This window comes from Apteryx rowi, unplaced genomic scaffold (assembly GCF_003343035.1).
Source record: "Apteryx rowi isolate R43461 unplaced genomic scaffold, aptRow1 scaffold_581, whole genome shotgun sequence".
NCBI classification, from domain to species: domain Eukaryota; kingdom Metazoa; phylum Chordata; class Aves; order Apterygiformes; family Apterygidae; genus Apteryx; species Apteryx rowi.
The window spans coordinates 142,131-169,177 of record NW_020450851.1 but is presented as its reverse complement, the minus strand read 5'-3'; the positions used below and the strand labels follow the sequence as shown (position 1 = coordinate 169,177).

The 27,047-nt window shown below is 49.9% G+C and overlaps 1 protein-coding gene across 1 annotated transcript; it reads right to left on the bottom strand.

Annotated features, from left to right (window-relative positions):
* Positions 1 to 362: 362 nt before the first annotated feature.
* BOC (BOC cell adhesion associated, oncogene regulated) lies at positions 363 to 25,777 on the bottom strand. The gene is made up of 18 exons (XM_026082580.1): positions 25,609 to 25,777; positions 24,702 to 24,980; positions 15,814 to 15,960; positions 15,040 to 15,183; positions 14,416 to 14,709; positions 13,303 to 13,575; positions 12,290 to 12,588; positions 9,125 to 9,287; positions 8,052 to 8,162; positions 6,697 to 6,903; positions 5,697 to 5,878; positions 4,403 to 4,508; positions 4,083 to 4,205; positions 3,179 to 3,400; positions 2,717 to 2,943; positions 2,035 to 2,114; positions 1,188 to 1,381; positions 363 to 579 (listed from the first exon to the last, which is right to left on the bottom strand). The coding sequence occupies exons 1-18, from the start codon at positions 25,703 to 25,705 to the stop codon at positions 395 to 397; spliced, it is 3,333 nt and encodes a 1,110-aa protein (XP_025938365.1). The 5' UTR covers positions 25,706 to 25,777; the 3' UTR covers positions 363 to 394.
* Between the last annotated feature and the right edge of the window lie 1,270 nt (positions 25,778 to 27,047).

Sequence of the window (27,047 nt, the reverse complement as noted above, 5' to 3'; positions counted from 1 at the left end):
GTGTGTTCCTGGGAGATGCCTTCCTATGGGGGAGAAGAAAAAAAACCCTTTTCCATAGCATCATCTTTCATGAAGCCCTTGCTGCAAAGAGGGTGCTAGATGTTGGTGGCAGCTCTGCTTGGGCACATGCCCCACAATGTTTCTTGTGCTGCTCTATTTCAGTCTTCTGTTCTTACGAACAGCCTAGTGCCATAGATGGCTGCTGCCCTGTTTCTTGGCCCCTCCTGTTGCTTTCCTAAGGATGCCTTCTGTCTCCATAGCATTATAAAAGGCACATATACATCTATATACAAGTGCATAAATATATAAATAGAGGTGTTTGTTATACAAAAATAAATACCCATTCTCTTTCTCTCTCTTTAGAATAAGTCTTTTGCAAAAGGCAGTTTGGTCCCTAACTGGTAGGAGAATGAGTCTCTAAGGGCCTCAGTGGTGGCGGGCTGCTGTTCAGATGTCTTGGTAGGTCCTGACCCAAAGATGTGATCAGTGAATTCTGGGGATGGATGTCTCCTCTGGACTGGCAGCAATCTAGCCTTTCTACCTCTTCAACTGGCACCAGGCCAAGGCAGCAAGGGCTTCCTGAAAAAGAGGTGCAAGAGACAATTACAATGCATATAGAAATGGGAGATGCTGTGGCAGCTTTCTAGTCAACAGCCTACTTTATGAAGATAGGTACTCTGATCAAATACAAAGAACCACGTTCTAAAAGTCCTGCCTATATGGGAGTTCGCTCTCATACTTTCACATGATGCTACAATCTTAAATGTACATCCATAAAAAATACTACATAATCCATGCCACAAGAAGGCTGGATCAAGTCCTCGAGGAATGGATTCAAGTAATTGTTCATTGGTCTTTGTGTTTGACTGGCAGTCTTGGAAGATTAAGAAGGGCTAAGGAACAGTGTCCCTGCAAATGGAGGTGGGTACGTGCCTTATAGCAACATACAGTTCAAGCTTTTGGAGAAATGAGAATCCATCCTCTAAAACTGGCCTGGCAAATAACAGTCTCCAACTGCTAGTGAGGTCTTTTCATGCTGCTATTCTGTGCAGTATTAAGGAACTCCTCTTGCACCACACTACTGAGCATTAACATAGCCTTCAAAAAGGCTCTGCAATAAGATTTCCCTTCAAGATCAGTCCGGAACAATGAGATGAAGCAAGCTCTGAGCTTTCCAGACCACTGACCTTGGTGGAACATAGGATCCCGTCGAGCATCCAGACTGGGGTCTCCCATTTTGCTGCCCATCACTGGATGATGCAGGCCAACAAAGTGCTCTTGAAGGTGAGGACAATCATCTTGTGACTGGAGAAGCTGGTGAGTGGAGTCATCTGGGAGACTGTAGAGGAAAGAGCTGTCTTCTGGTCTTGAATTGGACAATCTGGGGAGGCAGACAAACAGACAAGGTTGTTTAGCACTATTCACAAATCTTTTTCCTTGAAAGATACAGCCTGTGTAATATCTCAGCCAACTGCATTAATGCAATGACATAGAACATTCCTAAATGAGGGGAAAATGAGAAATTGGGATGACCTTGTAGGATGGGAGTGAGGTGATAGGAACTGATCTCCATGATTCAAAACCTAGTGCATGTCACAGGAGCTGAGAGGAGTAGTTTTTCCCATGGAGCACAGCAGTAATGACTCAAGTCTGAACAGTGAGACACATGCACCTGCAACTGAACTATCGCCAGATTTTGGGGCAGCTGTTTATCAGCATCCAGCTACAGACATCAGTTCTCTCATCCTCCTTTTCAGTCTCCCACTTAGAAGCAGAGGGAGAAAAAGGAAAAAAAAAAAAAAAAGTAGGTCTTGATCATCTCTGAAATGAAATTACCCTTCCCTCAAACCTTAAGAGGAATGAGCTCTATTTAAAAAGCGTAGACTAAGAAGGCCTAGTGCTCAAGCATGGATTTGTTTCCCAAGTGAATTGAGACAGAAAATAGAGAACATTGAGGGCTGGCTTTTACGAACATGTATTCCTGTGGGCCCCACTGGATCATCCCATCCTCCCCCACTGTAAGCCAGGACTAACCTGGAGGGCTGGTAGTCTTGCTGGGCATTCCCATTTTGCAGCACTCTCGCCTGCAGCAAGGTGTTGATCTCCTCATGTGGCTGGAAAGAGAGAGGAGGATCTTAGCAGAGCAATGCCACAGAGCAGCATTAAGAGGTGGGTGCTGATCTGGGATACAGAACCAGAGCCGTGGGGCAGAATGGGGAAGCTCTTATGAAAGAAGACAGAAAAAGTTGAAACAATTTCTTCTGCTGCAGAGGACAGAGTGGGACTGAGCACTGAAAAATCTCACTTCTCACCTACTGCTTAATCACTGGAAGATGATAACCAGTTCATGGTCTTAGCTGTGCCACTACCTTGGCTTGTGTTACTATTTACAGAGTCCTCAACACTGTCAGTCCCTGTGAGATTTGCTCAGCAAAAACAGGAACTATTAGCATGAAGAGATCCCTTTGCTCACTGCCTTCTCTGTACCTAGAGCCACTGCCCCAAGAAATCAACTCTTCACCAGCATTGTGGAGACCTTTCTGCTCATCCTATGTCTCAGACTCCACTGCAAAGGGGAAATCTCTCTTAAGAAGAAGCCAGTCTTCCTACTTCTACACATGGCAAAGGGTGCCAGGCATGCCAGCAGAGCTCTCCCACTGCAACCACAGCCTCCAGATCATGTCAGACCAGCTGTTAACCCCAGGTGTGGACATACCTGCTGCATGTCATCTGGGCCGTAATCTTGGGGTTTGGTGCTTGCATAGCCCACTCCTGCAGAGGGGCAGATGTCATTCAGTTGTGCCCCATTGGCATAGCGCTGCCTGTTAACATAGAGATGTCCATTGGCACGTGGAGCAGAGATGCCTCTCAGGGGCACCATGGTATATTGGCAGGATGATACCAGCAGCCCAGCTCCTGGGAAGCCCATGTCAATGGTTTGCTCTGCAATGGGAAGAAAAAGGAAGTCTGAGGCCAGGAGCAGAGGTGAAGCCTACCAGGCAGCCATTTCGGCCACCCATAACATCCTTGGAGACAGATGATGGGAAGGGCCCCTACACAGAGGAGGGGGTGCCCTTTTTCTCTTCAGCTAGTCTCAGGGTTCCTTCTCAACAAGGTCAACAAGGTAAGCAGAATAAGGGGCAAACTTGCATACTGGCCCTTGGGAAAGGATACTTACTTTGCTTGGACCAAGCTCTCCAAAGGCAAAAGGGGATGAAGGCCACGATGAGGAGTACGATGGAGCCCAGCACAACCCCTACAATCAAGTATGGCAAGTCGCTGGAACGGGCCACCATGGCCCCTGTCCCCAGGCCACTGTGCCCACCACCAAGTGGGGGATGCTGCTGGGGGGGCACTGTTGAGGGTGGAAGACGACCTGGCAGACCAAGAGACTTCCGAGCTGTGAATGGAAAGGACAGCGAGTTAGACACACGCATGTCACCCTATGGTGACAGACAGCAGGAGGAAGAGCAAGACACTCCAGGGATGTCCACACTGCTGTGGAATGGACAGACTTCTACAGTGGCTTCAAAGGAGCACTCCTGGATGCCAGAGGATTTCCTAGGATAATGCTTATTGCAGTATAGACAGGTCCTCTGTGCATGGCTTACAGATCTGCCAGTCCCTTAGGCTGCTAAAGCAAAAGAAAAAAGGAAAAGGCTCCTCCAAAACATCCACTTGGACTTAATGCTGTTCCTACTATGACAGTACAGCTGCTTCGAAGACTACTTAAAGCCAAATACAGCAGTTCAGAATAGGAAGGGAAAATTAGCCCTCCTGGTTCCAATCACCATCTACCCAACACTCAGGGAGACAAAAGTAACTACCACTGTGAGGGAAATGGTAATGGACTTGCTGGACTCTGCACAAAGATGCTGTGAGTACTGGTATGGGTACATACACATAATGAGCAACAGCATCAACCTTTCTTCTCCCAGCCCCAAAGCTGCCTCCATCTCCTTTCCTGAACATAGATGAAGCACATCAGGCAGGGATGGTACCTGCTCTCCTGCGCTCTGGACATCTGCAGGCAGGGAAGGCGCAGGGCTGCGCTCCCAGAGGCGCCCTGCAGAGCTCATTACCTTTGGTTTCACAGATCATCACGTTGCTGAACTCGCTTTCACCACCCTCGTTGAAGCATTGCATCTTAATGTCATACGAGGTCTCTGGCTGCAGGTGGCTGATGGAATGCCAGTACCGATCTCCTGAGGAGGGAACACACAAACCATGTCACTAGCTTCCTCTGGGAACATGCAGCTGGTCCAGCTCCGCAACAGTGCTAGGTAAAGCAGGACTATCCAGCTGCAACAGTCTCCTGCCTTTTGTGCACAGGGCTCCTTCTGGCCATGTGATTCTCCCAGGAGGAACCAGCAGCTGGGACCAGTCTCCCAACATCTCCTACCTTCCACCACATCCTTCTTGTAGTCGCTGTCATTGTCACTGTCAGTGGGGCGGTAATAGATGTAAAAGCCGTGGATGGGAGTGTTGTTGTTGCTGGCTGGAATATACTGCAGAGAATGGGAGGGAGAGCAGAAATTAGCAGAGATGGCACACTGTCAGATCGATATTGTGCTGGTTGGGGAGCAGGGGTAGAAATGGGATGGGACAGGAGGAAGATCGAGCAAGGAGATTGTCCCAGTGTTGCCACTGGCTTGCACAGTAAGGGCTTCCTTCCAAGGGCTGAGAGCTATTTCATGCCCTCACACCCTGCTTCTCTCCAGTAACAGAAGACCCATGAATTTGGTCCTGTCAGCCCAAGCATCCAGTATTCTGCTCCTTCTCAAGACCCACAGCCAATGCTTCAGAGAAAAAAAAATTCCTCAGCAACAGTGACTCAGCTGGGTAAGGATAAGTGCCCTTTCACCTTCACTCCATTAGGTTCAGGGCTTCCTGACAAACTACATCTTACAATGAACCAGTGAGCACAGAAGACTCACGTCTCTGTAGACAGTTCTGTTCCTGTCCCACCTGGGGTCATGCTGTCCCAGGCCTAGCTGTTCCTGCTGTCTTTCATCCAGTATTTTACCAGGGAGGTTGGCAAGAGACCACTCCTCCTTACCAAACCTTATCAGCTACTGTTTGTGTTTAAAGGAACAGCAGCGCCCATTCTGCCATGTAGCAATTTCTGGCAAGAAGAAGGTGGCAGAGAAGAGGGTGATGCATCCCTCTGAATTAGCTCCTAGCTGCTGGAATGCTTGCATCTGGGCTTGTGATCCAAGAGATCCTACTCCCTACTAAAAATCCTCTAGGGTGGACTGCTGTAAATGATTACCAGCACCTAGAATCACTATCCAGCAAGTGAAAGCGAAGAACATGTCTGCTGGAAACCCCTGGGACAGTCAGAGGTGCTAATGAATTCCAAGAATTTGGCCAGGAGAGCAAGCAGCCACCCCATGCATCAATGCCTGTTGAACAAAATGGTCAAGACCCTGAGGTTATGCAGTGAAATGCCTCCTGCACACAATGCTGGGTTCAGACAAAAAGGGTTTCCTAGGTTCTCAGACTTTCCTTGCTCCTTCTTGGATCAAGCCCAGGCCTCCTTTGCTGGAGAGAGCTATTGGATCACAGATCCCTTTGCGCTGGTGACAGGCTCCAGTATGGTAACCTGGGAGATTTGTGAACTGGGAAAGTAGCACCCACACATCTGCACATTCAGAGGTCTTCCCTTCCCACCCACCCTCAACCCCAAGCCATACCATCCACTTTAGCATGATGGTGGTCTCATTGATGGCATCTGTGAAGGTAATGTATGGCCCAGCCACAGGGCGCTCATAGACACGGTTGCTGTACCCAGACACTACATATGGCCGAGATGCAGCACTGGGCTCGCTCTCTCCCAGGATGTTCAGTGCCCGGACACGGAACTTATAGGAAGTGCCTAGGGGAGAAATTGGAAATAAGAGTTGCACCAAGACAGTACTGAGGACTTAAATGACTTCCACTGTCAGCACAGGCTTGTGGAGAGGAGCTACATCTCCTCCAGAAGGCAGAGAGAGCTTTCAGAGAGGCTTTGATGGAAGTACAAATACTGATTTCAGCCATATGCTAGACTGAACCTGTTTTTATTTCCCTCCCCCCGTTCCTATCTGGAAGGTCTACAGGTCAGCTAGCAAAATTCTGTACTGAAAGGTGTGTGAGTGGATTCAGAGATGCACGAAAAAATGTCCTGATGCCAAAGCAGGTCTGGAAAGGCTTCCTTCCCTTACTACATGGAAATTAGGTACATAAATCTGAGTTAAAAGCTCTGAGTCTAAATTACTCTTACCCAAACATCAATCTTCTGTTCTTTAAATTTAACTAGATATTTTCCCCTTTTAAGCTGGCCAGCTCAATGATGCCTTCTTTCCTCATGTGAAGTAGAATGGGAATTCTGTGCCAATATGCTTTGCCTGTGACTAGGAAGAGAAAGGATCTGTACCGTCTAGTAAGTGGCAAAACCAAGACACTCCTATGCCATTAGTAACTATATCCTGTAAAACAGAAAAGCATGTGCAAGCTTCCCTGTGGGAGGTCAAATCTATGCTGGTCCACGCAGCTGGAGAAATTGGAGAGTTTCCCTTTGCATTTAAGGCTGTTGCTGGGAAGGCTTTGTTCTGCTCACACATCTCAGGGTTAAGCATGATGTGACAGATGGCTAACCGTCCTATGGGGACTGCACAGCTTTTCTGGAAAGTGAGAAGGAGAACACCTGCCTACCTTTCTCTAGGCCTGGGATTTCCACAGAGAGGCGAGAGGGAGGAATGTCACTGGTGGCCAGGACCCAGTCTCCCAGCTTCTTCAGTTTCTTATATTCCACACGGAAAGACTGGATGGGGAACCCGCCATTCCCACGGGGTATCCAGGTCACATACACAGATGTCTCTGATGCCATGGAGATGGTCGGACGGTCCGGTGCCTCTGGAGCTGCAAGGGGCAGAGAAGGACATCAAGACATGAGACACATTCATCTCTCCATGTCTGGAGAATCCTGTAGCTCAGGACTACTTGCATTGCACCCACACGTGTTCTTTAAATCATGAATACTCTCTTCTTTTGTCTCTTCATTAGATCTGGCACCCCAAACCCTCACTCCGTTTAGTTTGTGCTCTCCAACCTCCTTTTATTCCTACTTGCAACTCGCTCCTTTTCCTCTCCCAAATAGAGCAGGGAGAGGCAAGGTTTGTGGTGTGTATATACATGTTATGGGAGAGGTAGCAGTGAGAGGTGTGGATGAAGGGTTGGTGACTGATGTGGAAGCAGTGAGTAGGGGGAGACTGACAGTAGGGAAAGAAAGGGAACAAATGCATGAAGGAGAGGAGAACAGAGGAAAGACTAAGAGGAAACAGATGAGGAGGAAATAAGGAAAAGTTCTGAATTGTAGAAATATAACTAGATAGGAAGACAATTGAAAAGTGGGAAGAAAAGAGATTGACTGAGCTCTGGAGGAGAAGAAAAAAAAAGAACACATGAATGAAAGGGAGACGGAAGGAGGACTACAGAGAAATTCACATAAAGCATCATGGCAGCAGTGAATAATACTAATGGCAGACACAAGGTGGAATACAATTAATTGGATTAACCAGGCAGAAACTGACATTTCTCCAGTGCAACAAAATGGCTGAGTGGAGGAATCTCCATCCCTAGAGTGGGCCCTTTGTAGGGCTTGACTAAGAGACAAGGACTCCAGGACTTGCTGGAACTGGATTCTCTTCTGCCCTCCAGCACGTGATGGTGCACGGGAGCTTGTTCCTCCTGGGTGCTGCACATTCGCAGACTTTGTGGTGGGGCTTTCTGAACACTTCACGTGAAACTCAGCAAGAGAGAGAACTTCTGAGAGGTTCCTTGCCCACGGGGCATCAACCTGCTCTCCTGAGACTGCCTGCCAGAGCAATGGCAGGGATGTCCAAGAAGCACCGGTCCTTGTCAGGAGCTAGACATCACCCATTCAGCTTTGCACAGTCTTGTTCTAACCAATGGAGACTTTAACCCCAGCACAGCCTGACCACTATTACCCAGAACAAGACCTAGTACTCCTCTCCCCCCCCCCTTGCCCAGCTGAGGCAGAGCCTTACGGGATAGACGGCTGTTGTCGGACTGGTTACTGCTCTGAGTGCTTGTGCCTGGGTCATCCTTCTGGGTTTGCTGCTCTTTGCTGGCGACAATCTCTGGCTTTGGGCGCCGTCCTATGCAAAAGGAAGAGATGGCATCAGTGAGAAGGAGACGCATGAAAAAGTTAATCTTTGCTCTGATGGGAAAAAAAAAATTCCCATGAAAGGTTGCTGGGATAAGTACTCTTTGGACCAAAACAGCCCTAGAGGTTCGAAGCACTCTACTTGCAGACAGGAACTAAAAGCTGCACTAAAGTGCAGGTTTGTTAAACTATTAATAGCTTTTTCCTCCTGTTAACATTTTATTTTCTAAAACTTAATTGGTTTTCTGAAAAAGTTGTTGCTAGATTTCTGCCTGAGAAGGTGGTAACTAGCACAAGAGAGACGCCTGAGGGGAGGTGGGGGCAAGTCCACCCCTGTGTGGAAGGTTGCTGCAAAGGGAATGCCATTCCTCATGCTCGCTGAAGATAGGAAAGGCAGCAAGGGGACAGGGGGCCTTAGCTTAGACTTTTGGAACATCTTTTTAATGGTAAAGGTAGCTTGATACTAAGGAGACTGTAGGAAAGCTTGGAGTTTCCTTTAGTGGAGGACAGGTGCTTCAGAACAGATTAGATAAACACCTGTCAGGAATAACCCCTGCACAGCTGATCCTGTCTTTAGGCAGAAGACAGATTAAGTGACCTCTTGACATCCACTCCAGACCTACTTCCTGTGGTTCTGCAGGTGTCCAACTGAGTCACCCAGACAGGAAGTGACTTACTCCATCCCAAGGAGAAGTGAAGACTTTATTTTCCCTTCCCCTGTTTCAGTCATGCTGTCCTTCCCCTCCACTCTCCCTTTTGACAAAGTTGCTCTAAGCTCAAGAGCAGATACATTTCCAGAGGAGAAACAACCCCTTTGTCTCAAAGACCGTGGCAGGCTGTAAGAGTGGGGCCAGCGCTGGGCAGCTGCCTGCGCTTCAAGGCTGGAGCATGATATCTCCAAGGTCCTTCCCAGCGACTCAAAGCAAAATGCCCAGGGAAAGGTTTGACCTTTACCAGTCCTGAAGGTCACCATGGCTGTCTGTCCCTCGCCAGCACAGTTGTGAGCGGCCATCTCCACCTCATAGAGGCTCCCGGGGTCCAGCCTGGTCAGGGTCAGGCGGTGCTGTGAAGCTGGAACGTCCCTCACTGCCCAGCTGTCTGAGGTGTTGGTGACCTGCTGAAGGACCAATGCACATGTTGCAAAGCTGGGGGTGAGCTTGGCTTCTTGCCTGTACCAAGCTCTGAAACTTGCATTACAGGTTGTAGCAACTGGGCTAAATTCCCTGCCTTGATGTCCGTTCCCCTTCTGCAAAGGAGGGAGATTTTTCCAGCCTGTTTTTACAAAGCTGAGGGATTCAGGTATAAACAGGACAAGTCACCAAGCATAGGGGTATTTTCTTGACCCCTAGCTGTCTCAGAGGTTCATTCACCCCTGCTTTATCTGCTGCTCCCCTCTGCTATCACTGTTCCTCAATACATGCAGCAGTGCATATAGCTCTGGAGCAGTTATGTTCACAAAAGGCAGAGTTAGCCAAAGGATCTAGTTGGTTTAGGAGCCAAATCTCTCCTACTGCCTAAACCCTGAGCTGCCCACTTCTATGGAATGAGGTGCCTGGAAACCACTTTGGTGATCTGGACCTAAATCACTTGAATAATGGCTTTTTATCCAGTTATATAGTGCCTACTCTGTTAATTGGCTAGCTTTATTGGAGGGGGAGGCTGACCGTCTCCCTGGTGCTCTCATTTCTTTGCCTTGGGGGGCGGGAGGGAGGGTTCAACCCCTTCTTAGGCTGTGCCATTTCAGATTTTACTGTGGGATTTTGGGAAGCTGCATCCTAGCCCAGGACACTTCGAGGTACGCAGAGTTAAGTCTATGAGGCCTTCCCTCCGGCATTTCCTGGCTTAACTGAGGAACCCTAATGTTTAAGCAGGGAATAGACCATGTATGTCTGTGGCTGCCAGAAAGGCTTGGAAACAGTTCATTTTTCAATGATGTCCTGATGCCCCAAACAGAGGGGGAAGGAAGGTGGGACCCTCCTCTTTCTCCCCAGCTGCAAGGATAATATTTTTGCAGGCAAACATGCAGGACACCGAAGTGACCCAGTGCCGAAAGGAGCATTAGCAATGGCAGGCAACGCAACAAAACAGAAATGCCAAGACTCTGCTGTATCATTTATCTTCTCCAAGCATTTGACACTGACTGATTAATGCCTGCCCAGTTTTATTTTTATTCCTGAGCCTGTAGAGTTGTGAGGCCAAGGAGGGGAGCTCTAAAGACTGCTAATATCCAGGAAAAAGAGAAATTCTTAAGAAACAAAGATAATGGCTGTGTAGCATCTGACTGCTCGCAGGCTGTTGAGATTTTAGGGGCAGTGTAGGAGTAGGGAAAAGAAACATCCTGAGATATTTTCCAGAGGAGAGAGAGACCCATGCACAGTACAAATTTAAGTCTTCTGTCAGTAGGTTTTGCTTTCCTTAGCCATCTTTCACACAAAGAGCCTTTTCTTTTGTGGCTGAATTGATTCCTTCCCTCTCTACACACACGCAGTTCCAGTCAGAGATGTTTGTTAAACCCAGATCACTATATAACTTGATTCTAAGCATCTCTGATGGAAAGACACTCTTTCTAAACAAGTTTAAGGGTTATTGGGACTAAACCCTTCCCATACAATCTTTAAGTCTCCCAAGAAAGAGTCTCCAGCTGAGAATCTGGACTACACTGAAAACATATTACTGCAAACTGCAGTGACCCATGGTGACCTTCCACTGCCCTACAGCCCCTTCCAGGTGAAGCACTGAAAAACAAACAAAATATGGTCAAACTCTAGTATGCAAGTTAAGATCATATGCAGAATTAGTTGTTACATGATATGCTATTGGGGGACACATCTCTTTCTGGCAGACAAATAGACCCAATAGTCTGATGCGGCTTTTGGCATTTTTTGTTTTTTTATTTAAAGTTGCCTGTGTCGGCATCTCATGTCTTTGTTTCAAAGGGCTCTTTAAAGAGATGGTTAGCTGAAACCCTCAGTTTAAGTTTTGTTTAGAAAGAAATCAAGGATGTGTGGGGGGGTTATAAAAGCCTCCTATTATAACAAATATGTTCATGAACTCAAAAAATTCCAGGAAAATAGATACATATATAATTGAAAATGGTGCCTTGCAGTGGCTGGGAATCCAAAACATACCAGATCTGGAATGTACTTGAACCCCAAAACAAAACTTAACACTCAATTGCAACTCCTGCATACCCAAAAGAAATACAAATAAATCCAAGCTCTTTTTTCCCCCCCAAATCCCCAGCAAAATGAGAAGAGATGCTCTACACCTTGAAAGCAGAATTTTTACCTCAATGGTGCTTTGATATTTTAGAACAACCACTGGGCTGCAGCCCTGTGTGAAGTCTGCCCACCATGCTGAGAAGCGCAGGCGAAGGGCAGGAACCCCAAGGCCTGGCAGGGCTGCTTGTTGGTGCACCAGGGGCTTGCTCTGCGCCATCAGCTGAGAGACATGCTTGACAGCACAGTCTTTCATCTTCTAGAATAAAACCCTGAGAAACAGGTGGCTTAGGACCCCCCCTGAAGATTTAGCATTGCTATAACAGCTCTCTGCCTGCTCCTCATCATCACTGAGCATGGGGGCTTCAGCGCTGCTGAGCAGCGTCCTTCATTTAGCAAGGCAGGTATGTGCAGCTGGGAGAGGCTGCTGCTCTGCATCCTGCAGCCTGAGCCTTTCAAGGGAGACATGTCCCCCCACTCCTGGTGGCTCATGCCACTGTGAAAGTCAGCCAAGACAAGAGTGTTACAGAGTAAGTCACTGCACAGCCTGCCCTCAGGACTTCCTGGCTGTGCAAGTCCACAGCTGGGAATTGGAAGTGGAAGCCTTTTAAGCTGGAAATACACATGGATGTGCATATACCCTCTGCACGCTCATGCAGACACATATGCTGCTCTTGGCACTGCTCTTGGAGAGCTCAACAAACTTCTCGCAGCCTGCCCTCCTCATACCTCAGTGGACTGAGGCTGCAGCTGAGGATGTCGCACCAACCAGCGCCACCAGTGACCAATGGGTGCCCATGCCCCATGTTTGCCCATGGGGTGTGCAAACAGGCAACAAGGCCACCAGACTGCCTGTGGAATGGGTGCTGAGGAAAGATGGGAGCAGGCAAAACAGCGATACCTTGCGATGCTTCACCACGTAATAGAGGATGGGGGCTCTGCTGTCAGGACGAGGTCTCCACACCAGATCATAGCTGTCTGTCTTGGATGTCCGGGGAGAACTGAGAATGATGGGGGCCTCAGCTGGAGACACGGACTCTCTGTTGGCTGCGCACTGTGGAGATGCTGCCAGAGGGGTCGTCTCAGGCTTTGGCAGTCCAGCTTTATCCAGGGGCAGCTTTAGAGCATTGTCCCTGGAAGGTGGTGTCGGAGGCTGAGCTGAGCTCAACCAGGCATCTCGCCCAGGGTTCAGGGTAGTTCCTGAAAAAGACGCCCAAAGTGAATGAGTGGGGGTAGGCAGGGCAAATGCCAGTTCCAGTCTGCAGTGAAGGCAGAGCAATGAGAAGCCCCTTAAATTAATCCTCTCAGAAGCCTGAAGGTGCCCACCACCACAGGTACCTTAGAGGTATTGGGTCCCAGGCAGTGCTGGCTGCTGTGCCACTTGAAAAGGTGTTGGAAACAGGCTCTCCTTCTCGCAGTACAAATGTAACATGCCTCTTTGAGGCATCTTTCAAAACAGCCCTTGGCTACATGGAGCTTCCTACCCCTCTGAAGCCATTCTTAGAATAGGCTCAGCACAGACCAAGTAAACAGATGGCACCTCTTTTACCCCAGGTGTGTCCACTCACATCAGTGTTTAAGCTCTTGCTCAGTGCAAACTCAGGTACAGAGAGCTGAATAAGTCAAGAGGTAAGGCACTACACCCAGATGTCCTTTGCCTATCATGTAGAGCTAGCTCAGGTATGCACACATGGCATTGCTATCATCTGTTCCTACAAGGAGATACAGAGATTCCAGTCAGAGAAACCCTAGGACTGTACGGTGAAAGGGAAGGAAGAACATGGCAGCTCCAACACAAGCACAAGGGTTACACACAGACTTTCTTCTCCTGCTCCTCTCTGGTCCTTCCCTGTGCATTAGGCTCTGTGATTGAACAGTCACGAGCTTGGAGAAAGGGACTGGGTACAGACTTACCCGGCCGGGCTGTCCTCAGTTGCACCATGGCTTGTGCACTGCCAACCTCGTTTTCTGCCATGCACTGATATATGCCATCATCCTCAGGCCCTACGCTGAACAGCCGCAGTGCCCTGCGGGACAGCCGGAGCCGGTGGCTGGAGGAGAGGGGTATGGCGTTGCGCAGCCACATGACGGAGGGCTGGGGGTTCCCTCGCACCTCGCAGGTGAACTTCGCACTCTGGCCCCAGGGAATGATTTCCTGGGACAGCTCCATAGTGACCTCTGGGGGCTCTGTGTGGGGAAAAATATAGCTGCTGAGCACCACTTTGCAAGCAGCACAGCACGCTTATGACTTTGGACTATCCTCTCTGGCAGGGACGAGGGCGAAGGCACGGATCTTCAGCCCTCCCAGTCCTGCTCCCTTTACAAAGGCCCACAGGGGTCTGCTTTGTTACTCCTCCCCTTCAGCATCCATGTGAGCCACAAGGAGAGGTCCAAGGCCAGCTGCTTCTCTCAGTCTCATGGTGACAGAAGGCACATAAAAATCCCATTTTTCTTAGCTGAAACACCACCCTGCAAAAGTTGTGCTTGTGCCAACAACAGAGAAGCACCTGGACGACATGCACTCCAACAAAACATAGGCATATCTTCCCTAATGCTTGTCAGAGGGGGAAAAATGTGTGGTGGAAATATCTAAGGTATACTGTCCCTTACATTTCCCACCCCACAGAGAGCTTCCCTACAGAGCAGAGCAGAGCAGAGAGCAAGACACTCCCTGACATGTCCCCTATGGCAATGTCAAATATGTCTAAGCAGCAGCTAAGTCCTGCACCAGTGAGTGTTAGTGAAAACCCAATGACACAAATGATAAGAGAAGGGATTGCCCAGAGGAAAGAGGGGATCCATCATCTCCCATTCATGGTGGGTTGCCAGGATGGAGGAACCAGCATCCTCAAGGAAGGATTTGTCTTATATCCTAGAAACTGGAACCTCAGGTAGGGGTTTTCCTTGCATTATGGTTTGTTCAGGGAGAGAAATAGTAGAGCAGCACTAGTATTTTCCCCTGAACATAGTGGAGAAAGTCCAAGCCCTTCCTGGAACAAGGCGAGCGAGGGCTACCGCAGCACTCACCAAACACCTGCACGTTGTAGAAGATGAATGCGGCTCCAGCCTCACCAACCCCATTGTCAGCCATGCAGCTGTAGGTCCCGGAGTCCTCCTCACTCGTGGTGTCAATCAGGAGGTTGCTGAGCAGGAACCGCGTCTTATTGTATGCGGAGACGCTGGAACCGTCTTTGGCCCAGGTGACCTGTGGAGGTGGGTTCCCACTGGCCACGCACTCCAAGATGAGGCTTTGGCCTTTGGTGACAATGATGGTCTGAGCTTCAGGCGGGTAGATTATTCGAGCTGCCTCCGCTGTGGAGCCTGGTGAGGAGAGGAGGAAGGGAGGTGGGTGGGAAGGAAGGTGGTCAATGGGAAAGTGCCCTGTACAGAGTCCAGGTAGGGGAAATGGTAGGGTTAATGCTATTCCCCTGCACTGGTATGTGTGTGCAACCCCTGAGGAGGTACAGTAATCCCAGGGGTTGCACACACAAACCCTGGGGAGCAGACCTCATAGCCTTCTGCTGCTGGAACAGAGTTTTCCCAGCAGCTGATAATGTCAATTCACACAGAAAACCAGCTGGAATAGCACTGGTATGTGTTCCCAGGGCTCGAAGCACTAAGGAGGACGTGCAGCAAAAGGAGACGGCTTACGTCTTACACGGAGCCTCTCACTGGAGACCGAGGTTTTCACCTCCTGAGTCACAGGGTTGTAGGCAGCACATTTATAAGTTCCCTCATCCTCTTGGCTGGCATTGACGATTTGAAGGTTCCCGGATGGCATGATAAGGTAGTTGTCTATAGGGAGAGAAGAGGAGATGGTGTGTGGTCATAAGATCACAGACCAGAAACAACACAGTGCCCTGAAGGAAAACGTAGGCAAATGGGAAGGGAGAAAAGAACAGGATAATACTGACAGCAGTGAAATGACCCCTTCTGGTTCCAGCACTGGGAGGGGGGAGCAATGAAGCAACAGGGGAAGGAACGGAGCCTCACATGAAGAAAAACTTGTCATATGTACATGCAACAAATGGAGTGATGCTGCAAAATTCAGATCCAAATTTAAAAAATTCCCCCAAATTCAGAGTCAGAGTAATCTTTATTGAGGGACTGGACTAGAGGAATACTTCATGAACAAACGAAGAAGCCCAATGAAGAGCAACATGGTGTATTAGCCAATTCTGCCTCCTCTCCCCTTTCATGAGCTGGTGTTAAATGTGGCTCCCCAGGCATAGGTAGTGGGGGACACCAGCGAGACCTGGCAGAGGCTCTAAAATAACTTGTGCTCAGGTCAGTGCAAAGGGAACAGAAGAAAGGAGGCAGCAGACAGAGAAAGTTATTGCTGCTAGGAAAGGGTAAAGCTGAGGGCTGAGGGAGAAGGATGAGAGGGAGAAGCCCTCCTGGTGCTCATCCCCGCTGGCGGCTCACCTCGGGATGCCTCCAGCCACTCGTGCTTCACGCTGTAGCGGACCTGAGCCTTGGGGTGGCTTTCAGGCAGATCACAGGCAATCACAGCCGTGTTCCCCTCATCCACTTCGATCACATGCTGGCCATCAAACTTGAAATCTTTGAGATCTGTAAAGAGAGCAAAGGACAGCATCTCACAGGCTGACTCAGCACCCCGGCTTTGGCTCCAGAGAGCCAGAAAACCTCCTCAGAAACCTTCCAGAGAAACCAAATTATAAAACTAGCATCAAAAGGCAGACAACAGTGAAGACAAACAAAATTTGGGAGGATCAGGCAATAAAGTTTAGAAGCAAAAGACCCCCAAATGACTTATTTTGACTAGCAAATGGGAAATACCTGTTCTGAAAGGCAAGTGCAGGAGAAGGAACGTGAGCAGGAAAAGCGTCGTTCTCAGCATGTGTTTTGCAGACCTAAAGTTCGGCTTCCAACTCTCCCACTGCCTGAACAATTGATATCTCCACGCAAGGAATTCTTGCTGCAGCCAAATATTTTACAGGCAAAGACTGGTTAACCACTAGAGTTTTAGTATGTCTGAACAGTGCCTGCACCCCAGTTCAAAGAGCGAGAGGACTGCAAGTAAAACCAGGGGGTGGTGAGCAGTCTCCTTCAGCAGGTTTGCTCACAAAAACTAAAATGGTTTTTCAAGGTAATGGGAGGCAAGGGGCCAGAGACCTTCCCTGAGCAGACGGGAGCTACTTTGGCGCAGTTTGTTTGATGGCTAGCGGGTCCCCTGCTTTCGCACCGCATTCGGGGGGTGAGACTGCCAGTCAAGGGGGCTTTTTAAAAAAAGAAAAAAAGAGATAAATGAGAATAGCAGACCAGGAGGAACAGATGGGGTTTCAGCAGGGGAGGCATCTAACCAGGCACCTGTGCCTGTCTGCTGGCTGGTCCATTTGGGAAGTCCATCAAAAAGGGGGGATGTTTTCCCAGGCTCAAGCTCCTCCAAGCTCAGCCCCTTCCCCTTCACTCTCCCTTTTCTCCCAGCTGCGCGCTTCAGCCAGCTGGGCCAGAAGAGCAGGAGGCCGTCACTGAAACGCTTTGAGGGCTCCCATCTGCAGCCCTAGGGGCAGACTGACTTCGTGTCCGCATCTGCCCTGCACCGCACAGCCGCCTCCTCCCAAAACTAGCTGTAAGTGGCCTCACAAACCTGCTGTCCCTGCCCTTGCCTCTGCACATGGTTGTACCTGGTTGCACCAGCTTTAAGGGGGCTGTTTTCTCCGTGGGGTCAATTTAGGAAGCAGGAATGGCAGTGTGGGCTGGGGGAAGGTCTGCACGATTTTTGTTTTCTTTTCCCTTTTTTTTTTTTTAAAGAAGGAGCAGAAGCCCCATGGATTTGCCAGGCCAGGGAGCATTTCAGCCTGGGGGTGCTCAGTTTGCAAGCCGAGCAGAGGTGTCCTCAGTGGCCTAAAATGTGTGTTTAGCCCCCAAATCGCTTTTTGGCAGAAGTCCAGCCAAATCCTCTTGGATACACTGGCATATCTTTCCTAGGGCCCACAAGCCCAAAGTTTGTCTGGGTCAGTTTGTGTGGGGAGGGAGGGGGATTGGTGCCAGGGCCCTGCCATCAACGAGGGAAAGGGCACTGAGTTTTGGGGAGTGACAACTGGCAGCTGAAATGGAAAAACTGTGCATCCTTGCCTGGAATTTTTTCATCCTACTTGGAAAAAAGTCCCACTTATGCATTTTTATAGCACCGTGCACCAGCCCACTCGACCACCAGTGACAACTCTGCTCCTTGCAGCAATAAGTTATGTTATTGCGTCAAGGCTCAACAAAGCCGATCTGCCACAGGACGCAGCATTAGCACACATCTTCTGAGTAGCAGGCCACTAAATCAGGATGAGACCACATTTCCTTTTCAAAACCCCAGGCTAAGGCAAGCCATTACATCCATCGCCATGATACGGCAAGGCCAGGCGCTGTCAACAGCTCTGTCGCCCCTCAAAACCAATCCAAATATGTGGTGCCTGTGACCTCAGGCAGTTTGGAGAGTGGGGGGAAAACAGAAGGGCTCGTGGAGAGCGGACTACACACAGCCCTCCCTTGGCAGCCCCAGCGAGCAGAAAAATGTGTTTTTGTTCTCTGGGAAATATAGCAGCTCTCCAAGAGCAAAAGACAACTCCAGCTCCAAGCTTCTCCCACCCACAGTCATGGAAAAGTGACATGAAATTTCTCAAACAGACTTTCTGATTAAAGCAAGATCCTTTATAAAGTTTAAATAAAACCCAGCTCTCTTGGCAAGGCAGCGCAAAAACCTCCCCCAAATGCCGACTGGAGAGGCTGCCGGGCCGTCGGGAGAGCAAGTGTTCCAGTGCCCAGATTTGAAGAACAGGCAGGAGGTTGAAAAGAGAAGGGGAGGTTTTGCAATGTCATAAAAATGATTTGCAGAGAACATGCTTAATACTTCTGGAATTTCTTGCCATCATTCAATTAAAAAATAATAATAAAAAGAAGGAATAAGGGTGAACTTCAGAAATGTGATTAATCCTTTAAGACAAGCTGAGGAGGGGAGCCACGTTTCCATTGGGTATTAAAGCCAGATGAAGGTTAACTCTTAACTTGTGAGAAGCTGGCAGCACGTTTTGCTCCTCCAAAAACAAAAGTTACTGCTAGGGAGGGGGAGGGTGCTGGTTATTTTCTCTTCTTTGCTTTTTCTGTTTGATCAAGGAATAAAATAGTAAGAGCCACAGAAATGGAAAGAGGTGGAGAAAAGGCGAGAACCCAGTGTCTGCCTGCCCACATCACACATATTTCTCCGATCAACAAAATATAAACGAGCATCAGGAAAATTAATGTGCGCCTTGGTGGTCTGAATTCATCACATCCAAATTAAGATTTCGGAGCCAAGGCACAGGCTCCAGCAATGCTGGCAGGGATCTGCACATACACACACACAGCCCCAGAAGAGGGAAAAGGGGCCCAGGAGCCAAAGAGGCAGGAGAAAGAACAGACCGAGGGCTACGCTGCAGCGGCGCCCACCAGGCAACACCAGCCTTCCCGGGATGGAAAATAACTGCAAGATTTCAACAGTCAAAAAGACTCACTTGTGTAAGAGACAGGAGCTTCAGCCTGCACTCAGTGCAGAGCAGGGAAGGCTGCCTCTAATATTAAACTTGCAGACGGGGGGCCGGGCCCGTGCCCTCCATGAGAGGGCTGCCGCAAGTTGGCTCCCCCCGAACTCGCCTCTCAGAGAGCAGCGCCGCGTCCCCATGCTGTGGGGACCCCGGGGATGGGGACAACTCCTGGGGGGGCAGACATGGGGGGTCCCTCACATGCAAAACCGTCAGCCCACCAATTTCACAGCTGCAGGTCCTCCGGCCCCACCAGGGAGGACGGGCACCCCCTTGCTCCTCCTGCCTTCACCGCCCTGCCAGCCAGCCTGACCTCCGGGAGAACGAACAGCAAGGCTGCGCTTGGAGGAGGAAGGGATGGAGGAAACAGAGAGAGCCAGGAGCAGCTGTGGGAGCACAAGAGCAAGAGCGGCAGAGCGAGGATGGCAGTGGAGAGGCGAACCCAGGTGCAAGGGAGAGGGGAAAAATCAGGTGGGCACAGGGATAAGCTATTCTCAGTGAGCAAGCATAAAAAACTTCCTTCCAAATTTTTCCACCAAATTCTTGCTGCTCCCACAGCGAACAACGCCGCTGTGCTTGCCAGGGGGGTTGGCCCAGGAGCGCTGCCCACTGCCCCTCTCCTTGCTGGCACGTGCAAGTGCAGTATGGCGCGGACGCGGGCAAAGGAAGCGCACCTCCAGTGCGTGGGTCCACCATTCACCCCCTCCGGCTGCCCAGCCTGGAGCAGCATTACCCGGTTTCTACCACACAATTTACACCACTGGCCTAACTTCTGCCTCTGCTGGGAGAAACCACTTCCTTGATCCACTGGCTGGGTTTCCTTTCCCATACGATAGCCTTGCTTTAGCACGCCAGCCCATATTGGAGGTTAACAGGCACACATGCACATGTCCTTGTCCTTAAAAGACATACTTGATCACAGGGAGGCTGCAAGTCCTCATCCACCAGCCACGAAGTGCCGTGGACAGACAGAGTGTTGCAAATCCCAGTCGCACTGGGATAATAGGGATTTTTTTCTTTTCTTTTTTTTTTTAAGAGAGTGCAACCAAAGGCCGTTGCCTGTGTCCATCTGCGCCATGCTCGCAGGCGTGATCCCGTGAGCAGGAGCGTGAGGAGGGTCAGGCCTGCGGCTAGCCGAGCCACTGTCATCAGGGAGCAAAACCAGCTGAACGCCAGGGCCCAGGGCCAAGGAATGAGACAGACTAGACAGATCAGATTAAATGAATGGGAGACCATAAATAACTTTTACAAAAAATGTAAGAGCAAATAAAAGCAGGCCCTCAAGGTGAAAATCTTCCCTGTTGCCTTCACTTCAAGGGCAGGGAAAGGTCAGGGAGGGAAGGTAGAGTGCTGGAGAGCAGGAAATGGCCAGGACAGAGGGTCCTCCGGCCCAAACAGTGAGGGGGGATGGCTTTCCCTGCTAATCCCCCGTTTGGCTGTCAGAGCAGCCTGGGGTTACAGCTCTTGCCTGTGCTAAGCTGCACCGCGACTGCTGCTTTGCTCACTCCGTCTGGGAAACAGCCGGCGGACCCGCTGTCTCACCAGGTCCCCACGGCAGGATCTCCCCCTCACTCCCATTTCACTTCCCCGGCCCCAGGCCGCCTCGCAGCCCTGCCGCCACATCTCCGCAGGCTCTCTCCTCCACGGGCCGGCTCAGGAAACACCACCTGTGTTTTTCCTCGCTCCTCTCCTTGCTTCACCTCTGCCCCTCGGGAAGCTTGCCAGGAGAGCAAATGCTTTTCCAATGTGCAGCTGAAATCCTCCCTCCTGCCCTGCTGCCGGTACATGCATCAGGGGAGTCATCAGGAGAGAGGCCCCGGCAGGAAGAAAACGAAGGGGGCTGTCTGCCGAAAGCAGCTGCAAATTCCTGCGTGATCCCGAGCACGGCCCAGCATGGGATCACTGCTTGCTGGCCCCAAGTGGGAAAGCCCGGCTTTGCCCCAGGGGCTGCCAGGAAACCCAGCATGGAAACTCCTCGCTGGGCATTGCAGCTGATCCTTCGGTTGGCATCAAGTGTTGCCTTGGCCTGTGTAGGTCTGACCCAAAGTCACTGGGAACAGCTCTAGCTCGTGTCCGTGCTGTTTGGCCCCAGGACGGCAGGGGATAGCCCAGGCATGTGCTAAAGCAGCTGGATGCCCTTTACTTCCCTCCTTGTCTGAATTAACGTCATGTCTATCCAGGTCAGGCTTGCTGTTGTGTGAAATGCACTGATGTTTAACACACAAGCCCAGTGCTGCTAGTTGCATGGCTTTAACCACTCCTGGCTGCCCACTTCACTGCAGCAAAGCACTTCAGAGGTTTTTTTGCTGAGAGCTGCTGAGCTGCCCCATTAGTCCCACCAGGACTCTGGATATTCAAAGTCTTTTACCGGTGCAGGACCAGCCCACATCAACGTATTCATATCCCTCATGAATTTATGTGCTCCCCCAAGGTTCATGGGAGCTCTACTTTCTTCATACAGCACTTCCACTCAGGAAAGGGGCTGGAGCAGAGCTTCTCATGTGATAGCAAATTTGCCACCCGGAAGCGGGCAGAGAAAAATCCTCTCTTCCTTGTGCCTCCCAGCCATACGAAGGCTTAGAAAAATCAGGACTACCAGCTACCCCTGCTCGGTATAGTCAAGCTGGCCCAGCCTCCAGCCCATCACTGCAGGGCCAAAGGACTGCCTCTGAGCAATGCAGCACCTACCCGACACAGCACAGCCAGCAGCGACCAGCAGTGACATCCACGCTGATGTGCCACAGGCTGCCAGTGTTGGGTTTTGGCATCACAGGGCACCCGGCTAGCCCTAACCGGACTCAGAATTGCTCAAGTTATGATTGAAGTGCTGTTCCTTTAAGAAATCTTCCCCTTTCTGCAAATCCCTGCTCCCTTGACCACTCGGCTATACAATAACTATTTCATCTCTGCTCGAGGAATGAACTGCTAGTTTCGACTAGCCCTCCAAGCCAAGGAGAGCAGAGATGGACTCAGGAATGCCAATAGGCATCACTGTACCACAGATGTGAGAAGTAGGTATCTGTCCCAAGGCCACAGCTGTCAGCGTGATAAAGATGATTATCTGCTTGCTGATTGTCAGCAAAGCATGAGGCCACCGAGGAATGGTGCACAGTCTGGGGTGCTCTAGGGTGTTTCCCCCAAAGGAGGAGGAGAAAAAAAAGAGTGGAAATAATAGCCTAAAATTTGGCCACAGGATGTTAACTACTCCCTCCAAACCTAGCAAGACAACTTTTCTAGTGACCCTGGCCCTCTTCTAAAAAACACCTTGGAAACACTTTGTTTCTCCTGCTTGTCTCATTCATGCTCCAGTGTCACTTCCCTCCCTCCACCTAAGACATTTTTGGATAGGGCTAAAACTTTCAGAGGGTTTTTTTTCATCCTTTTCAGCCCCCAAGGTGATCTGGAAGATCAACTGCTATGCCTACCTGCCAGGGGCTTCCCTCTTTCTCCTGAGAGGACAGTCTCACCAAACCAGCTCCAAGCAAGGCCCTTGCAGACAGGGTCTGGAGCTGGAGTGACAGCCCATGGCGCATCTGCTATCACTGCTTTCAAACTCAGTCCCACTACAAATCAGTGCCTACTCTGTTATTTTAGACTTATGCAAAGCCATTTTAGAAAGCAGCTTCCAGCTCACTAACATAAACCTGTTCTTTGATCCCCTTCCTCTGGCCACACAAAGAGACATTTTCCTCCTACACCTTCAGTCCCCTGTCTTTCCAGAGCTTCCCTTTCTTACTCCACTCATCAGCTGCCAAGCCTTCCCCACCCGGGGCTCTCTATTGCCCAAGACTGCCAAAATCTGTGTGGGACACAGCTGCCGCCATCCCCAGCTCCCCTACAGAGTCAGAGGATCCACACAGGGCAGCAGGGGAGGCTCCATGATGGATTAGTTGCTCATTCAGCCAACCTCCAGCCTCAGTTTTGTGAGCTCCACTGAAGGGTGCTTGTGGCTTCCCCTTATCAGTAGTGCCTTTGCCATGGCAGACGCTGCAGCAAGGGCCAAGTTCCCCTCATTTACACCCCCAGCCACAGTTGCAATTCAGTGGCTGAAGACACTTGGCTCCTGGAGAGGGCTGAGGTCCGTAAAAGTGCAAATAATCACAGGGCAGGCCAGTTCTAATCGGACCTGTTCAGCACCACTGTTCATCTCATGTTACCCAGGACCGTGTGGACTGGAAGAAAGGACAGGCTTAAATCAACAAAGTGCCTTGCTCCAGGGCAGTGCTGGACTTGGTTATAGCTTTGATCTGTCCTGAGGGACATGGTAGGACCTCCTGCTCCCCTCTGCCACTGACTCTAGACCAGAGAAGACAGATAGGCCAAAAAGTAATGCTTGGTCCTAGGAGACAAAACTGGGGGACAGGGAGGAGTATGTGTATGGGGGGGGGGAATTTCAGTCTAAGAATGAAATGATCAGGCTGAGGAGCACACCCTGCTCTCCTAAATGCAAACCATGCCCTTGGTAATCCCATCCACCTCTTCCCTCCTCTCCTTCCCTCTATCAGGCCACCAGCACACACAGCCCCCTTTCTGCTCTGGAATGTGTTCTCCGAAACTTAATCTCAGTGCAGAGCTCAGGCCAAATTCCCCAATGGATTCAGCCGGGTGACAACCCCCTCCTGCCCTGCATTGGAGCTCAGGGACTCTCCCTCGCTTTCCCTCTCCTCCTCCTACTCAGCCCGGCCTAAACATTTCACTTCTGATTAATGTATCAGTGACAAGCCAATAGCTCTTGGCTTTAAAGCAAAGCCAGCCCCTGCTTTGCACAAATATCTTCACTCCTTCACTTTCTTAAGTCTTAGCCCCAAACTCCCCCTTTCCAGGAAGATGGAGGCCTCCCCAAGCCAGAGGAGGGGGCCAGGAGACAGTGCTGTCAATGCCGGGGGGGTAGCAGTCTCCTTCGCATGAACTTGCTCCATCAGAAACTGCACAGGTCTCGGAGATGATCAGACTCTCTGCCGCCAAAGAAGGGTCATTCATACAGTGCCTCCCCTTCTCCCAGCAGGCGTGGGTTGCCCTTTCTCAGATGCATCCAAATACAGCACTTTCTCCAATTTGAGCATAACATCTGGCCAAAACCAGGCCCCTGTAAGAGAAGTTCTTCATGCTAAGACACTCCCCACTATGCCCACACATCTCCTTGGTCTGTCGCCAACACGAGAGAGAAGCAGTGAAGAGGACAAACTCACAGATAGCAGCAAAGTCCCATGCTCAGAGCTGTGGCTCAGAAGCAAGGTGGCTCCTTGCTACCACGCCATTGCAGCCTAATGTGAAGAGGACAAACCTCCAGGAAAGGAGAGCTTGCATCACTGGGATTCCCAGTGGTTGTAGCAAATACAGCATCCTGCCCCTTAAAGAAAAAAATCACATTACAAGTGCTTCTAGATACTGTGCTGCTCTGTGTCTGTGTCCTGCCAACTTCTGCTCTTGCCTTTTTTTGGTAATCTCAGTTAAGAACTCAGCAACTAGATGAGGCAACGAAGTCAGGGAACCAAATGCATGCACACAAAATTCATAGCTGACATTGTTCCTGCTCTTTGTGGGCTTGTATAAATTCACTGCAGGACAGGTCTGTAGCCTGCCATGCAGAAGAACTTCTTAGGTCATGACCAGACCATAACACAACAGTCAGTCTACAGTTGAAAATGCTATAAAATGGCCCAGGCCAAGGGAGCACTCCCTTGGCACCAGCAGGAATGAGTGAGCTTGGATGATCCTCTCAAGATGCATGAGTGGAAGCCCGAGCAACACGGGAGATGGCAAAAGACTGAAACTACTCACTAGCTAACGTTACCACTGCAGGAACACTGGCAATGACTCCTTCAGGCACACGAGCAATGCACTGGTATCGCCCCACGGTGTGGTTGTTGAGAGATGTGATGATGAGTTTCCCTCGCTCAATGTGGATACCCAGCATGTTGTCCGATCCAATCAGCTCTTTCCCGTTCAGTCTCCAGGTAAGGTTCACCCTGGGGGGGTCCACCACACACCCTAGGCTGACTGAGCCCCCCAGCTTTTGGACAATAGAGGCAGGCTGGACAGTGACCTGCAGAGACTCACCTGCACAGAGGGAAAGAAAAGGAAATAAGAAAGCTCCCTGAGTCTCAGCAAAACAAGACGGTAAAAACTCTAGTGCTGGTATGTTTTGCATTCCCCATTGCCTATACTTGTGCTGCACAGTCCTCTTTGCCCCCCACACCCACCCTAGTGCTTGGAAATGCACATCAGCTCCATTTCTCCTTGGCACTACCATGCTGAGATGTCCAACTCAAACTGTAACCCCTTCTCCTCTCAGGGAGTGTTTGAACTCAGACCTTCGGTCAAGGCTACTGAGGAAGGAAGGAATGGAGAGAGAAATCAACCTGTGCTTGAGGCACGGCTATGCTAACCAGCCCAAAGGGAGCAGCGGGGTAAGGACGCTGGGTGAGCGGAACCAGGGAGGTTCTGCCCAAGCAGGGATTTTGCTAGTGGGGATTTCCCCCTGCCCCTAGAGGAAGTGAGGCAGCAGGATTTACTGCACCACCTCCAGAATGGGACTGGACACTGCAAGATGTTCCTTAGGGAAGTGAGAGAAGCCAAAACTTTTGAGAGAGAAGGGGGATCTGCTGTCTCGAGTTTAATAGCCTTTATTTGCCTCAAGGCAAAACATAAAACAAGATGGAATAGATGAGCAAGAAAGGAAACTCACTCAGTTTGGCAAAGCAGCTAGCAGCTGCGAGGATCAGGCAAGGGATGGGGGACATTGGTCTCTTCCTTCCGCGGGTCATTGCCATCCCATGCAGCATGTCCTGGAGCAGAGGCACCCAGGGAAGGGTCCCATAAGCTGCCTCAGAGGATGCAGTGGAGGTGTGGCAGCAGCTTCCTGTGGATGACAAGAGAGATGATGGTATGACACCCTCAGACTCCCTCTGCTTTCCCCTGGCTTCTTCAACAATATCCCTCAAACTCCCAGGGATTCACCAAGTCTGGCCTGAGCAGGCTTCAGATGCTGATACATGCAATTCCCCTCCCCGGCCTCTCCCTGAGCATGGTTGTTAGTCTCCCAAAACATCATATCCTCAGCTCTCAGTACAAATTTACATGTTCGTGCATACACACACACACGCACACACATATACTCCCTTTCACCATTTCAGATTCAGCAAAGTGAGTGCCTGTACTGTGCCAGCAATCTATATCATGCAATTTTCAGGAGCAAAACACGAACATTTCCAACAAAATGCTACTGGAGATATTTGCTCAGTGTTGTTGCTACTTCTTGGTTGTGTCTGCAGAATATACTCTAGCTTAAATGAAAAAAAAAAAAAAAAAAAAAAAGAGTAGATGCAAATACAGTCCTAGCCTAGGAAACAGAGCTGATCCCACACTTTCACAGTCTGTTCCTGAGACTTTGACCATGTCACTATTGAGCATACCCATGTTCCAGTTCAGACAAGACTCCTTATGTTATCTAAAAGTTTCTCTACAAGGAATTATTCCGAAGTAGAGGACACCTTTTCAGGAGAAGAGGAATGACCAATTCCAAATTTGTTTAAATTCAACGCCCTGGGCTAAAGGTGGATTAAGCTAATTTGGCTTAATATACTTTACCTTTATTCTAGATAAAGAGATCCAATGTATGAAAGAATTCAAATTAACTGTTCTGCCTGAAATGCACAGCCTGTTTTGAATTGAACTTCCCTGTCTGGACAAACCACTAGATTCACATTCGAAAGCATCAATAATCTTCAAAAATCTTGAAGCCCAAGGCCACCTGTCACAACCCAGATTGCTGTGAAGCTCTTCACAGCACAGCAGCTGTTTTGGAGAGACTGTCATGAATGAACCCTAACCCAGACAAGCCAGGTAGGGGGGATTAAAAATCTAAGTGGCTACAGCCAGAAGTTACCATCCAATATGCCTTTGATGTCAGATGGGATTCACCTTCAACCAAGGGTGAAGGGCTGAGAGCAAGAAGAGGTATCCCTCTATGGAAATCGTAATACAGCTAACAGCATTCTCAGCTCCCTCTAGGAGCAGTCCTAATAAGATGACCTGCAAGTCTAAAGGTGTTTCAGAATTGCTCCTATGGCATGTCCGCATTGGCACTGGAAGAGCCCAAAGACCAAACACCACAGTAGCCAACTC